Below are 14,320 nucleotides of genomic sequence, written 5' to 3'. Positions count from 1 at the left end.
CACACAGGGCTGTCCTGCTGATGGTCCGTCACTTAGATCAGGTTCAGCATGGGCTGGTGCAGGTGCTGCGGGGCCAGAAGCCAGGGCCAAGAGTCCCTTCAGCCGCAGAGCCTGGTAGCTGGGGCGATAGTTGCACTCGGTTCCCGCTGCTCTACAGAAATGCCAGCTGTGTCTTTCCTGCAGGAGGGAGCCAAGCCAGGCGGTGCTCGGCCACAGCTTGCCCAGGCCAGGGCTTCCGTCCTCAAGGGCATGTTTTCCAGGGCACATGGCACCACACGTGGGCCGTGGGATGTGGGCCCAGTTCCCATGTCTTTTCTTGGGGTTCCTGTGGGGCTGGTGGCTCTGAAGCAGGGATGGCCAGTGGGGCCTGCGCCCATGGCTGGCCCTGGTGGGAGGAAGGCACGGGAAGTGGCAGGGCCTCACCTCCCTCTTACTGGTGAGCTTGTGTGTCAGGTCTGGGGTGTGTATGCCCCTTCCAGCTCTGCATACAGGATCTTGTCATCTGTGAGAGAAAAGTATACTGTTTCCTTTCTGGTCTTGATGCCTTTAATTTCTTTTTCTCGCCTAAGTGCGCTGGTAGGAGGAGCTGCAGGTACCGTGCTGCGCCTCAGTGGGGACAAGGGACACCCCGTCTTGCTGTCCGTCTCGGGATAGGCCCGCTTTCGCTGTCGTGTGTGATACTTGCTCTTGGGGTTTTGTAAATAGGCTTTAGCAGGTTGAGGAAGTGCTGCTAGTTTGTTGTGAGGGTTTTTGTTTTTGTTTTTAAAAAATCATGAATGGAAGTTTGATTGTGAGATGGTCATGTGGTTTTGAACTTACTCTGTTCACGTGGTGTGTCCTGTTAATTGATTCTGCGGGTGTTAAACCAACCTTACATCCCAGGAGGAATCCCGTTTGTCATGGTGTAATCCCTTTTCATAGGTTGCTGGATTTGGTTTGCTAAAGTTTTGTTGAGAGTTTTGAGTCTGTATCATAAGGGATATTGGACAGTCTCTGTCTGTTGTGGTGTTTTTGTCTGGCTTTGGAATGAGGGTAATCTGGCCCCATGGAAGGAGTTGGGAATACAAGATCTTCCTCTTGAATTTTGTTGAAAATGTTTTAAAAGCTTGCCATGGGATGCCTGGGTGGCTCAGTGCATTAGGCTTCTGCCTTCAGCTGAGAGCATGATCCTGGGGTCCTGGGATCGAGTCCCGCATCGGGCTCTCTGCTCAGTGGGGAGCCTGCTTGTCCCTCTGCCTTTGGCCCTCCCTCTACTGCTCGTGCTCTCTCTCTCTCTCAAATGAATAAATAAAATTTTATTTTTTCAAAAGATTTTATTTGTTTATTTGACAGAGACACAGCGGGAGAGGGAACACAGGCAGGAGGAGTGGGGCAGGGAGAAGCGGGCTTCCCGCCGAGCAGGGCGCCCGATGCGGGGCAATCCTGGCCAGAGCCAAAGGCAGACGCTTCACGGACTGAGCCCCCCAGGTGCCCCTTCTTTGTTTCTACTTTAAATGTTTGGTGGAAACCAGTGAACTCCTCTGGGGCTGTTTTTTGTGTCTTGTTTCTTTGGAAGTATTTTGTTATTAATTCAGTTTGTCCGCTTACCTGTTTTTCCTCGTGAAGAGCGTCTCTGTCCGTCTGAGTTGTCAGATGCAGCAGCGGGACACGGCGGGGGGCTCCGTCTGCCCCATGTCACCGTGAGGATGGTTGGCACTTCTGTTGACACGTGGCGGGTGCTCCGCAGATGCTGGTTCATGAATGGGTGACTGTGGACCCAGGGGCCGGCGTGCCTTGGCATGCTGCAGGCGGGGTGTGGGCCTCCCTTGTGCGGGAGCTCGGCTGGAGAGTCCCCTTGGCCCTGGCCGGGCCTGCCTGCCTGCCTGCCTGCTCTCTCTGCCCCAAAGCAGGTCTGATACAAGTGGTGCTTGGCCTCGGCCCCTGTAGAATTTTGTCTCGAGAAAGTTTGCCTGCAAAGCTATTCCCTTCTGTGTTCATGCGGTTTTCTCATCTGGAGCCACAGTAGGAAGCCCCATGAGTCCTTGAGAGGCCTTCGCGTGTCTGCCCTGACACTCACCCGCGGGCCGTGATCATCAAATCACTTTTTGTCAAATCTGGATTTAAAAAGTAGTTTTTACATTTTCTTTTTTGTTTATGAAGTCGAACATTTTAATGGGACACAGTAGTAAAATCAAAGCACCAATACCTTTATAAACCCTGAGGAAGGCGTGAAAAAGCCAGAAACCATTTTGTTTGTTTTTCAAGTTGGAATTAAAATTGTTCAGAATTAGCAGAAGATTCCCTGTGTGGCAGGTCACCTGCACACACCTGTGTGCCTCCCGGCTGCAGAGTTAGAAGTGAGGGTAGAAGATGCGTTTGTTTAAAGCTCACTTGAAAACCCGAGGCTTGAGTCGGCGATAACTCGGGGCGCGCTGTCTTCCTGAGGGGCCGCCTCCGCAGCTGAGGGCTCCCGTTGTGCTCACGCCCACACCCTCCGTGCAGGCTCACTCCCTGCCGAGGTAAGGAGGGCCTGGGCCCGTGTGCCTCTCCAAGGACAAGGTCAGCCTGCCCACTTGGGGACCACAGGGTCCCCGAGAGGGCGTGGGCACAGAGCGGGTCTGCGTGGAAACCCTCCAGGCCTTTCAGACCTTCCGCTCTGTCCTGCCGTTCACGTGCACCACTTCCCGCCCGCAGCGCAGCACGTGCCTCCAGTCCGTGGGGGTGATGGAGGACACGTGAGTTTGCCAGGCCCCGTGGGGGCTCCGAGGAGCGCTGTGTTCGGTCTTCACCGCAGCCCTGTGTGGATCTGGGTGGGGTGGCGGAAGGTAGGCCTGACTGGTTGGTTCGGGTCAGTGCGTTTGTGAATCTGTGAACCCTTACGGAGCTTTCGGTGCTCCGTGCTCTTGCGTGGGAAGGTACCCTCCTGGCCTGCAAGTATGTCAACATTTTGAGACAACTTGTCCCCAGCCAGGAAGGGAGGGGTGGTGCAGATGGGCGGCCCCTCGCTTCCTCATGGGGGGGCCGGGCGCGGAGGGGGAGGGAGCCTGGAAGCCCGGCTTCATCCGCAGTTCCACTACCTCCTTAAGAGCACATTCGGCTAAAGGATGTTTGGCGTCTAAACCGCCGTGTTACCACTTTCTGACTTTCTGTTTTGATGTTGCGTGGATGGGGTCGTACAGCGTGTGACCCTGAGGACTGGCGTGTTCCTCGCTGGTCCGTCCGGGCCCTGGGGGCTCTGGCTGGGCCGACCGCTCCCTCCTGCCCCTTGCTGGTCCGCCCCGGTGGCTGGCAGAGCCGCGGCCGCTGGAACTGTCGGCGTGTTGTCGGAGCTCCGGGTCGTATCTGGTTTTGCAGTGTTTGAGAGAAGGAAGCTGCTGTGAACGTTCGTGTTCGGGTTAGTGCCGTGGGGGGCTCAGTCGCCGTTGCCTGTTCGGCCCTATGTGCGGAGGGGCTGTGCCGGTGCACCTTCCCACTGGCAGCCCGTCTGGGGGCCCATCTGCCCGCAGCCTCGCCCGCATTCCGTGTTCCTCCTGTGGTCCCGTCGGGCGTGTGCTGCCGCTCGTTGTGCTTGTGAGCTGCCTTCCCCAGACGGCGGCCGTCTCCCTGGCTCACGCCCCGGCCGGCCGTTTGGGGAGACGGCTCTTTGGGCCTCCTGCACGTTTGCTTGTTGGCCGTCGTGTGCACTGCCGGGTGTGGACTTGGTTCTGCCCCGGATGCGAGGTGCTACCTCCTTGGTGTGTGGCTCCCGGGCTGTGGCTTCTGTCCTCCTGACCAGGAGTTTCACAGAGCAGGAGTTTGCAAGCTTGATGTGACCAGTCTGTAAGTGTTTTCTTATCTTATGTGGATCGTGTTTCCCGTGTCCATTCTCAATTCCTGGCCTGGCCCTCGGTCCTCAAGGCGTTCTCCGCTCTTCTGCTGCGCCCTTCTCGGTGTCTGTCCTCTGTGTCCCCGTGCGGTCGGCCGCTGTGCTGGGGATGGCCGTCCCTCCCGTCTTCCTCAAGTTTGCTTTTCCTGGGCCAGCCTGCGTTTTCCACATCAATCTTGTGTTATATTTGACCTTTTTGATGACATCAGAATGGCCAATGTGTTCCTAAATTTTGCCTGTTACACAAATTGACGTTATATCATACTTCCATTGCCTTTTGGTTGGTTTCTTATTTTGTTTACTAAATTTATTGCAGAAGGTTCAGAATGGTACGTAGCAAAAATTGAGTCTCCCTCCTCCCAGTTTGAAAGCCCTGGGAGGTCCACGGTGAAATGCCATCTGCTTGTGCCTGGAGAGCACCCTGCTTCTGACTTTCTGGGGGGCCCGCCAGCGGTGTGCCGGAGGGCAGACTTGGGGGTCTGCGCTTTGGCTTCTCAGGCTCCTTTCTGCACGCCCGCGTGTGCTCCCTCTCCGCACCCTGTAGGTACACGGTGAACTGCCCCCAGGGGCTCCTCTCTGGGGGGAGGGGCCGCATCTGTGGGCAGGATGCCCTCCCAGGGCTGCCCTGACTTGGGACCTGTCACATGCTGACCACGTGGCCGTGAGGTTGTGGCCTGTGCTGCTGTGCTCGATGTCCTGCGCTGTCGGGGAGCTCTGAGCCCTGCTGCTTTGGGGAGGGTGGGGCCGGGGGCTGCAGTTGAGGGGCAGATGGGAGAGGAGGCGCTGCTGGTTGTGCACAGGCCCCACTGTTGTCACCATGCAGATGGCCTGGCTGTCACACCTTGGCAGAGCAGGTGGGGTGCGGGAGGGGAGCGTTGGGGACGTGAGCAAGCACTTCAAGGAAAGCACCTAAAGACACTTCATTCTGTTGAAGTAACTATTTTGAGCTCTGGGCCTGTGTGGGAGGCTCAGGGCGTGTCCGTGGCGGCTCCTGGGCAGGCAGCGGGAGGAGGTGGGCCATTATGTTCACCATTGCGGGCCGCTGTCGCAGAGGTCCCGGGAGAAGGGTCTCGTGTTGGATTTGACTTAACGGATGGATTTGACTCTGTTCTCGTGCTTCTCTCTAGGGCCGAATTAGGCTTTGGTGACAAGCGCGGCATCCACATGTAAAGGACACTTTTTAGCATGTGTCTGATTCTATAAACTGAATTGTGGCTTAGAAAAGCACCAGGACCTAGAGGCAGAATGACAGCTACCCTTGAGGCTCTGATCAGCCAACAATGAGGACTTTCATTAAAAAAAATAAAGCCATGGGTCATTTGTGCTGCATGGCGTTTGTTTTGAATTTCTCTCTTGACGTTTAGCAAAGCACAAACCTAACTCACCTGCTGTTTGTTCTTCTTTTCCTTAGGCTGCTTTCCAGGAGAATGTGGGGAGACAGGTATGGCTACTTCTTGAAGTCTTCATTCCTAAAACTTCCTGAAGTTTTAGCAGGAGAAATACTGAAAGCTACACACTTGGTATCTCCTTGCATTGTTAGATGAGGGTAAAGAATTTACCTAGAATAAGGTAATATTTAACTCAGTGACGTCTGGTCACAGACCCACTCAGGATGCTGTGCAGGGGAGAGGTGACACACGTTTTAAACAGCATTGTGTTTTATGGGAGACCCCATGTGTAAGTAGTTTGGCACATACACACAGGCGTCAGAGATCAGTGCCTTACGCGTTGCCACCCGATTTTAGCAGTTGCCTGTGGGTGCGGGAGGGATGTGGGTGGAGGAGCCCCACTTCTCGGGGCAGAGACGTGATCACTGCCCGTCCTACGTGTGGTAGGAGCCAGCTTCTGGAAGCCACTGACCCTGTGGCCTCTCTCTGTGTTCACCCGCACCATCGTGCCCCCTTGTCCTGAGCCTCTCATGACCGGTCATCCTTGGCTGGGTGGTGTGGCCCTTATCACCAGGTCATGCACGCGGTGTGTGCCAGTGGCCACACTGGGATGTGTGGCTGGCCTGGTGAAGAATGGACCGGAGGCAGGTTATACCGAGGGGCCACTGAGCTGAGCTCTGGTCAGCGCTCCAGGAGGAGGGTCTGGGCTGAAGGGGAGTATATCTGCTTTTCTCCTGGGCTGCCAGAGGCCAGGGCGAGGGCTGACAGTTCTACTTCCACAGGGAAGGCGACCTTTGGTTCTTGGTGGGAAGCTATCCCAGAATCAGCCCAGGGAGGCAGTGCAGTCTTGCTTCCGCCTCTGGCTGCAGGGCCCATGCTGCTTTGTGGTTCATTCTGCTCCAGCACCTCTCCCCCCACTCAGGGTCTCTCCCTTTCTTCCCTGGCTTGAAAGTGGCTGAGACCAGTGTCCTTGGGTGTCACTTAGTCCACGTCTACCTGGGGCTCTGGGAACATAGAAGACAGTGGCTCCCTAGGAAAAGACAGCCGCCCTCTGAAGGGGACAAGCTTAGTGTGTCGGGGCCACAAGTGTGGAGGGTTCCAGAAGTCAGTGCTGCTGGGGAGAAGGAAGGGGCTGGACAGGGAAGGGACTTGAAAACATCGAGGGTGGGTGAACGGGCTGCTGTAATCAAGGAACCTGCTGGAAGCTGAACTGAGGGGTGCGCTGGGCATCCCAAAGCCAGAGCCCAGGAGAATGCGGCATCTCCCCACGTTCCAGACACAAGGTGGTCTGGAACAGGGGTGCTCTTGGTTCCTGACCGTCACCATGTCCCATTTGGAGGGGACACTCGGGTTAGGTGGAGAGGGGAGGCCTTTAGCCATGGTCTCGGTTTAGGGGATCAGCCGGGAGCTGGTGTTCTGGGGGGGTGTCCCCTCACTCACCCCACCTCCCCTGCTGGATGTTTCCTGTGGAATGAGTGTACACACAGCACAGTGTGTGGGGGGGCCATGCAGCTGTTGAAGAGACACAGATTTTGGAAGACGCGGCGTCTCGTGTGGGCCCAGGGTGCCTCCCAGCCCAGCACACGCATTGTCCTCGGTTTGGTCGGAATGTTGGAGAACAAGGGTGTGAACTAGCCAAAGCAGACAGGGACATACTCAGGGAAAGGCCTCTAAGCTCCCTGACTTGGGATGAGGTCATTAGGGACGTTTGTGGGTTTGCGAGAACTCCCAGAATGTGACCCACAACTTGGAGTGCGCAGGCGGTGCTGCAGACGGCTCACAAGGTTGAAGCAGACCTTCTGTGTGCAGAACGTGCGGGGTCTGGGACGCACTGCATCGGCGCCCTGCCGTGGAGACCGGGTTCGGTTTGTTTCTATGGCGTGGGTGTAAGGAAGGTGTCTCAGACATTTTAAAGTTGAAAATGTTAGAGTTGTTTGAAATAATTGTGAAGTATTTTTGAGTGGTTCTTGTCCTCCCTGCTCAGCGTCCAGCCCGACATGGGCAGTCTGTGAGCTGTCTGCTGCTGGTCCCCAGCGTGTCTCTGTTGCAGGTGGGAGTGGGGGTGAACGTGGCCGTTGACCTTCTGGAAATGCCTCCCCTCAACTCGTGTCATTTGTCCTCTTCTCCCTCTTGACTCTGTGACCAGGGCACTTTCCCTCACGGAATCGACATTTTGACTGCAGCGGACTACTTTGCTGTTGGCAACAGAGCTAACTGTTTCCTGGTTATAAGGTAAGTCGTTCATTTGTCGCAGAATGTGTTTCTCCCTGGGATGCGCAGGTCAGAAAAATCTCCAGTTTTTTTCTTCCCCCTGGAAAGTCTGCTAGGAGTAGATGTTATTTACATGACCGAAATTTGTGTTTCCTGCTGATTAGACTGGGTGCCTAGTGCGGGATTCTGTTTACATGAAATTATAGAAAATGCAAACTAGTCCAAAGGGACTGCGGCAGGCCGGGGAGGCCTGGGGAGGGCGCGGGGTCGGCTTCCTTCTTGACGGGTGCTGCAGGGTCAGGCGTGATGACGCGAAGCGAGTGCTGTCTCTGGTTACCCTCCTCCCGGCCCGCCCCGCTTCCTGCTGCGGCCACAGCCGCACCCACCCGCCGAGAAGGGACTGTTGCTCCGTTTGTTCCTTCTAGTAGAACAGTGCTTCCCGGGTGGAAGGGGTCTCTGGCTCGTTGGTGTGATGCGAGTAAGCAGAGGTATCGGAACAAAAGGGTCGGGGGCCGACACGTGGCATCGCCACCAGCGCAGACCCGGGTCAGACTTGCACCTGCGTGGCCGGTGCGCCGGGGGGCACCTCGCTCTCCGCTCCACGTGCAGCACCAGCCTGGGACAGGCCTGCCATATCCGTGCCGTGTCGCCGGGAACACACGTTAGCCCTTCTCCGTCCTTGGGACAGACCCTCTAGCACCTGTGCAGACGTACACAAGTTACTTTGCTCTGTGACCAGCAGGCACAGATTTAAAAAAAAAAAATAAATAACATTTGGCCTCTTTTCTCAGAGTCTTAGATTAAACGCACTATTTTTAGCATCATTTCCATCTTTTCTCAACGTCTAGCGGCTTTCTGCGTCTTATCAGTTCCTTCCTGCCTTTTTGTTGTTGTTGTTGTTGTTGTTGATATTTGAACATCTATTTTAATATGGAGAATTTTCCACTTTCCCCTGAGCTTCCTGGGTAAATTAACCAGTTTTTTGCTTTGGTGTTTTTTTTCTTGTCACTGAGGTTTCTAAGCTGGTCTGAGACTTGCATGGAATTAGTCATGTGCTTTTCACACAGACGTTTGGTGAAGGCTAACCCCGTGTGGGGCGTGGTCTTTAATGGTGCCTGTGGTGCTCTCAGTGTGCGCGCGAGCGGGCCAGTGAGCACAAGTCCGGGATCTGTGCGCACCTGGGGGGCTCTCCACGCCAGCCAAGACAGGGCAGACACGCAGGGTCCCGCCGTCAGCCTGGACCGTGGAGCGGGCGTGGGGGGATGAGAGGGAACGGTGCTTTTGTTTGTGGAGTGCCTAGGGGTGGGGCAGCTGGACCCTAACTTGTTAAGACGCTGGCACGCAGGTTTCCAGGATGGTGACGTCACGTGCGTCCGGCAGCCACCCCTCGCCGGGGCCCGTCCTCCTAGTTGTAGCCGTGCTAGTGACTGTGTAGGAACAGCTCCGGAGTCTGCGTTTTCCTGACGACCGGTGGCTTTGAGCGTCCTTTGATGCGTCTTTTACCTGTTTATCGGGTTAATTTTCTTCTTGCTGAGGATTTGGGAGTTCTTAGTGTATTCCGAATACGAGCCCTTCCTCAGATGCACAGTCTGCATCTTTCGTCTGTGGTTTGTCCCTTCAGTACTGTGTGTTCCTGAGACCGACCCTCTAGAGCAGTCCTGTTTATTTTCGTACCTGTTTTACGTCTTTACGATCTCCGTGTGGAGGGTTCACCCACTGAGAATGTGGGTTTTGGCCGATGGGCGGCTACCACTGTGGTCAGCGTGGGGCGTGCCTCCCTCACTCCAGAGAGACCCTGAGTCCCGGGCCCTGGCAGCCCTGACCTGCGTCCTGGAACTGTCTCTGGAACTGATGTGCACGGAGTCACGTGGTGCATTGGCTTTTGTGTCCTGGCTTCACTGTGTTCCTGAGTTCTGCCTTCCCCTGCCCTGTCCCCCATTCACTGGCTGGTGGCCGCTCAGGCCCCTTTGATGTCAGCATGTGAACTCAGGGCGTTTCTGTCAGGACACAACCAGTGGTGGTTGGCATTTCCTGTTGTGCGTGTCTTACTCCTGGAAGTTTCTCAGCAGATCGCTGACATCTGTGGGCCTGTGCGTGCTTCTTGAAACACATCTTGTTGTATTTGCTTTCCAGTAATTGCACATTCCTGTCGTGCGAATTCTTCCACCCGAGGAGCCCTCGGAGCGAGCTGTCTCCTTCTCTGCTTCCTAGCTCAGCAAATGGCTTGCCACCCCGCACAGTCATCTCCGTTTTGCTTTTCCTACTGTCTCCTTCCCTGCATCCGCCTGGTGACCTAGTTCTGTCACTTCTCTGGCCCCAACAGCCCTCAAAGGCTCCTCATGCTGCTGATCCCCTCAGCTGTTCCCATGGCCCAGCTCTTACTGTCCTGACACCGGCCCGGCCCTGCCCCACCACCCCTGCTGACACCCTCCTTCACTCCACACTCGGCCTCCAGGCGGACCCTGAGCGCTCAGGCAGTGCTGCTCCCCGAGGGGTGGTTTGGACGGGCGTCTTCCCGCGGTCAGCTCTCCCTTGGTGCCAGAGCTCGACTGGAACGGGGTGGCTGGCCGCTGGTCGTGGGTGCCGGCCTGGGGCAGTCCTGTCTGGCAGTTCCCGGGACCCTTCGGTAATGGGGGTCCTAGGGTCACGTCTTGGCTCCTTTTCTGACAGTTTGTCCACTGCCCTGGTGTTTGTTTTTCCTTCCGACTTTCTCTGTTTCGTCACCGTTTGAGGGTCTCTCCGTCTCCCTTCCCTCTGGAGAACCCTGTGCTCTTCTTTCTCTCACGTCCAGAACAAACCCCCTCTTCAGTCTGCCACCTTGTAGCACACGCATGTCCCCAGCACCCGCGTCTACCCTGCGCGTGTGCACACGTCTGCCCACCTGGGACCCAGGAGCATCCGCGTGTCGCCCCTTTCTTGGCTCTCTGTGCCGTCCGCCTCGTCTCTCGGCCGCCATGTACCGCGTGCGCCGACGGCTCCGTCCCTGGCGGGCTGCGTGGGCGGCGCGGCAGCTGCTGACAACGTGTGGGAGCAGCTCGGCACGCACAGGTGTGTTTCGGAGTAGGAAACGCCAGGGCGTGGGTCTTGAGGGGTGTCTTGTGTCCGGTTATCCCTGGCGTCCTCGCCGTCCTCAGTTCCTCGGGTTGTCGGTTTGTGTCCCGCAGATGGGCGTGTTGTCCTTCTTCCGCGCACGCCGAGCGGGGGTGCCCGGTGCACCGGCTTGGCCCGGCTTAGGTGCTCACCGCGGAGGACGTTGTCTGGCGGTGGGAGATGAGGAGGCGGCGCGGGGGCTGTGTGCCCTGTGCTGACGTGCGGCATGCGCGTGGAACCTTCTCCCGCGTCCTGTCTCTTCGGTGTGGACAGAGTGGCGTCTCCTGGCCCTCGGCCTCTGTCTCGCCGTTTGCTGTTACCTGCGGTGTGAAGGGAGTGTTTGTGCTCGTGGTGTTTCTCACGAGCGTGGTTACATCTGAAGGAGCTAACAGAGCGGAGTGCTGGGTCTTTATGTTTTCAGTTTCCTGTTCGATGCCAGTCCCTGCCTGTGGAGGCCACGCTGGAAGGGTGCTCCTGGCAGTGCTTCTAGATGCTTCTAGATCCTTCCGACAGTGGCTACAGCCCTCTCCCCCAACTCCGGCAGTCTGACAGCCGGTCGGAGGTTTTCTTCCTGTCTCCGGTGAGAAGGAGGCTCAGCAGAAGCTGTGTCCATTTTCTTCTCTGTAAACTGTCTTTGAGGATTTTCCTATGAGGTGGTGCTATTTTCTTGTGGATTTGGAAGCTTTATCTTAAAGAAGTCTCTTATCTCATGTGATAACAGTAGCTGATTTTTTTTTTTTTTTTAGTTTTTTATCTTTTGACTTTGTTTATGGTGCGTTTTTCCTGGCAGACGGTTTTCTTGTTTGGTTACGTGCTTGAATGTACCAGTCTTTAGTGGGTTTTGAGTTGTAAGTAGAGAGGCCTGTCCTACAAGATTTTTTTCTTAATCGTCCTACAGTATTTTCACTGGACGTAACTTTTACTTTTGAGGCATGATGTACAATCCGCCAGCTCTCCTGAGTGAGGGGCACAGCGCAGCGAGAGCGGACGGTGCGCACAGCAGGTGACCCGCTCCTCCACTGACCCCACAGGCGCGCGGCCTCAGCCCACTGCTGTGGTCACTGGTGCTGTTTGTGGAACGGCTCCTACGTGGAATCAGAAGGATTTGCTCTCACGTCGGGCTGCTTTGCTCGGCAGGCTGGTCTGAGCGCCGTGCGTGCTGTGTGCTGCGGGCGGTCTCCATCCCGGGGCTGCTGCTCACCTGTTCTAGATGTTTGGGCACTTTTGATGTGGTGGCTCTGATGAATGAAGCTGCCGCGGGCTTTTATTTGTCAGTCTTCAGGTGGACCTTCAGCTTTATTTCTCCTGGGTAAATACCTACAAGCGGATTTCTGCACGTTCACCTTTACGAGGAACCACCCAAGCGTTTCTGCGCCCGCCTGTGCGGTTTCACCCCTCAGAGCAGGTGTGCGGGCAGTGTCTGCTCCTTCCCGTCCTCACCGCCTCTGCACACTGTCTCTTCCAGTATGTTTGTCGCCGGCTTTCCGGAGTACACACAGCCCATGATAGACCACCTGGTGACCATGAAGATCAACCACTGGGACGGGTAAGTTCCGTGTTTTCGTGCCCATCTCATTGATGATGTATTTTATTAGATTATCTGTCAGATGAGAGTTCTTCTTTTTTCCAGACGAGAGGTTAACTTGAGCTAAGCCTTGGGTTGGTCTCCTCGTTGTAGATTTCCTATTTTAAGAGGATTTTTGAGAAGTGATAGGCGTTCCAGCCTTCACGCCTGACGTGCTGGTTAGTGGTCTGTCCAGTTTTACTTCTGGGGATCGTAGGTGTGCCGGGTGTGACGTGTTCCCACGTGGACGCTGTCATGTGTGGTGTGTGATGGAGGGCAGGAGCAGCCTCCCCAAGCACTCCCACGGCGGTCCCGTCCTCCGGCGAAGCCCTGTGTGGCTGCTCTGGCCGATAGTCTTCTCCGTTGTCTCCTCGAAGCTAGCAGGCTCTGGCGGCTTTTCCCGATTACGCAGCACTCTCAGGGCTGGAGCGTTTCGCTAGTTCACCGTCCCTTCAGAGGAAGGGCTCCCTGGGCGACCCAGAGCACAGAGTGTCCATGTCGCGAGCTGCAGTTCCACGTCTGGGAGGACAAGATTGCTTGTGGTAGGAGGGCTGGGTGCGGCTGCCGGTGCAGACGGGACCTCTCACGGCGGCAGGTGCCTGCAGATGTGAGCCGCTCGGCGGGCTGTGCGCCTAGAACCCCAGCTTCAGGCTCCGTGTCGCTTGGAGAAAGTTCTTTCCGACCTGCTGGGGAGCGTGCTCCAGCTTCTGCTAGGGCCAGTGCCGTGTGCGACGAGGCTTTCCTTGGGCTCCGGGCGCCTCCGGGAGCAGGAGCACCTCCGTGGGGTGCTTGTGTGGGCTCGGCCTGCCCACCAGGAGGCCCCTCTCTTGGTTTCCTTGCCGAGATCTTGCTAAGAGTTGGGCCAGCTTCTGACACTTGAGGCCTAACTGCAGAAATTCTCGTAATTAGGACGAGGATCCCATGCACCGAACCTGGGAGAAATCCATTAATTTGCCCACCGGTCAGTAGGGTATTGAAGACCAGAATGGCACGTGTATTACTACTACCCATGGTGTTGGACTGGACTCTTGAGCTGTTGAAACCTCCAGCCGAGGTCGGAGAGTTCTCGCGCAGCAGTCCTGAAGCGCACCTTTCACGTGTTTTGGGCCTCCCTGGGCAGCCGCATTTACATTTATAATTGTCCTCCCAGCGGGTCAGCCCTTGATCATTATGACGCGTTCTCCTCTGTTTCCTGTTAGATTCTTAACGGGTGATTTGATACAATTGTGGCCTAAGGGTCAGCGGACTTTCTTTAAAGGGCCAGACAGTAAACATGTTAGGTCACTGTTGCATATATTTTCTTGTTTCTTCTTCCTTTGACCTTTTAAAATGTAAAGACCATTCTTAGTTGGGGCCTTACCGGAAGAAGGGCAGCGGAGCCCTCGTAGAGCTGCCCACCTGCTGCCCTTTGCTCTCAGCCCCTGCGAGTGCCCGTGGTCCTGCGTTGGTACCCGTGCGGACGAAGTCTGCCTTTTGCCTTAGTCCCTGCGAGTTTCATGTGATCGTCAGCACGGTTCACTTCCTGCCTGTCATCTTGCTGTTTGTTTTATATTTTTTTCTCATGGCTTTTGTTTTGTTAATTTTATTAAAAAAAAAAAAAATGATTCATTGTGGACATTTTGTTTTTAGAATAAGGTCTGAAAACCAGAAAGTTTTCAGGGTATGTGAGCCGCAGCGTGGAGGGGAACGTTGTCTGGTCCTCCTTTCTGTCAGGTTTGGAGACCCTCAGGATGACGTCAGCGAGCGCTCTCCAGCACACTGGGTTTCATAAAGCATGGTGCGGCCTTGTCGTCCTAGGGTTCTTCAGAGGTGGAGATGCTTCTGCGTCTGTCTCTGGTCCGGGTTCTGTCAGTGAGGAGATGGCAGCCAGAAGTGCACAAATGGGGACTTCCCTGTTCTCTGGTTAGCACATGGCTGGCTTGTGGAGAATGCGGAGCCTGTGCAGAATTCTTCAGGGACCCTGTTGTGACGCGTGCCTTGACTGGTACAGGGATTCTGTTTTACCTTAAATAGTATCACTTTTAAGAGATATTGGTCCGTTCTCGGGTTTCTTTTTGAAAGTTTTCTGACGCCCAAAATAATTTATAGATGAAGATAAACATAACTTAAAAACTTCTTTGATTATGGGAAGAAGACGTAATCTGTGCCATCTGAAGCACTTTCTCTGTGCGGCTCAGGAGTGTTACACACATCCCTTGTTTTGCACACGTTACCGCCATTCAT

General features: G+C 55.5%; 1 protein-coding gene across 2 annotated transcripts in view; it reads left to right on the top strand.

Annotated features, from left to right (window-relative positions):
- The window catches only part of TBCD (tubulin folding cofactor D), a 155,390-nt gene that overhangs the window by 100,275 nt on the left and 40,795 nt on the right, over positions 1-14,320 (top strand). For both annotated transcript variants that reach the window (XM_047709329.1, XM_047709328.1), the window contains exons 16-18: positions 5,256-5,285; positions 7,379-7,464; positions 11,999-12,079. In XM_047709329.1, the coding sequence (XP_047565285.1) occupies positions 5,256-5,285; positions 7,379-7,464; positions 11,999-12,079 (197 nt within the window). The remainder of the gene's footprint in view (positions 1-5,255; positions 5,286-7,378; positions 7,465-11,998; positions 12,080-14,320) is intronic.

The sequence above is a fragment of the Lutra lutra genome, chromosome 16 (assembly GCF_902655055.1).
Source record: "Lutra lutra chromosome 16, mLutLut1.2, whole genome shotgun sequence".
NCBI classification, from domain to species: Eukaryota; Metazoa; Chordata; class Mammalia; order Carnivora; family Mustelidae; genus Lutra; species Lutra lutra.
This window is presented reverse-complemented; position numbering and strand designations above follow the sequence as displayed.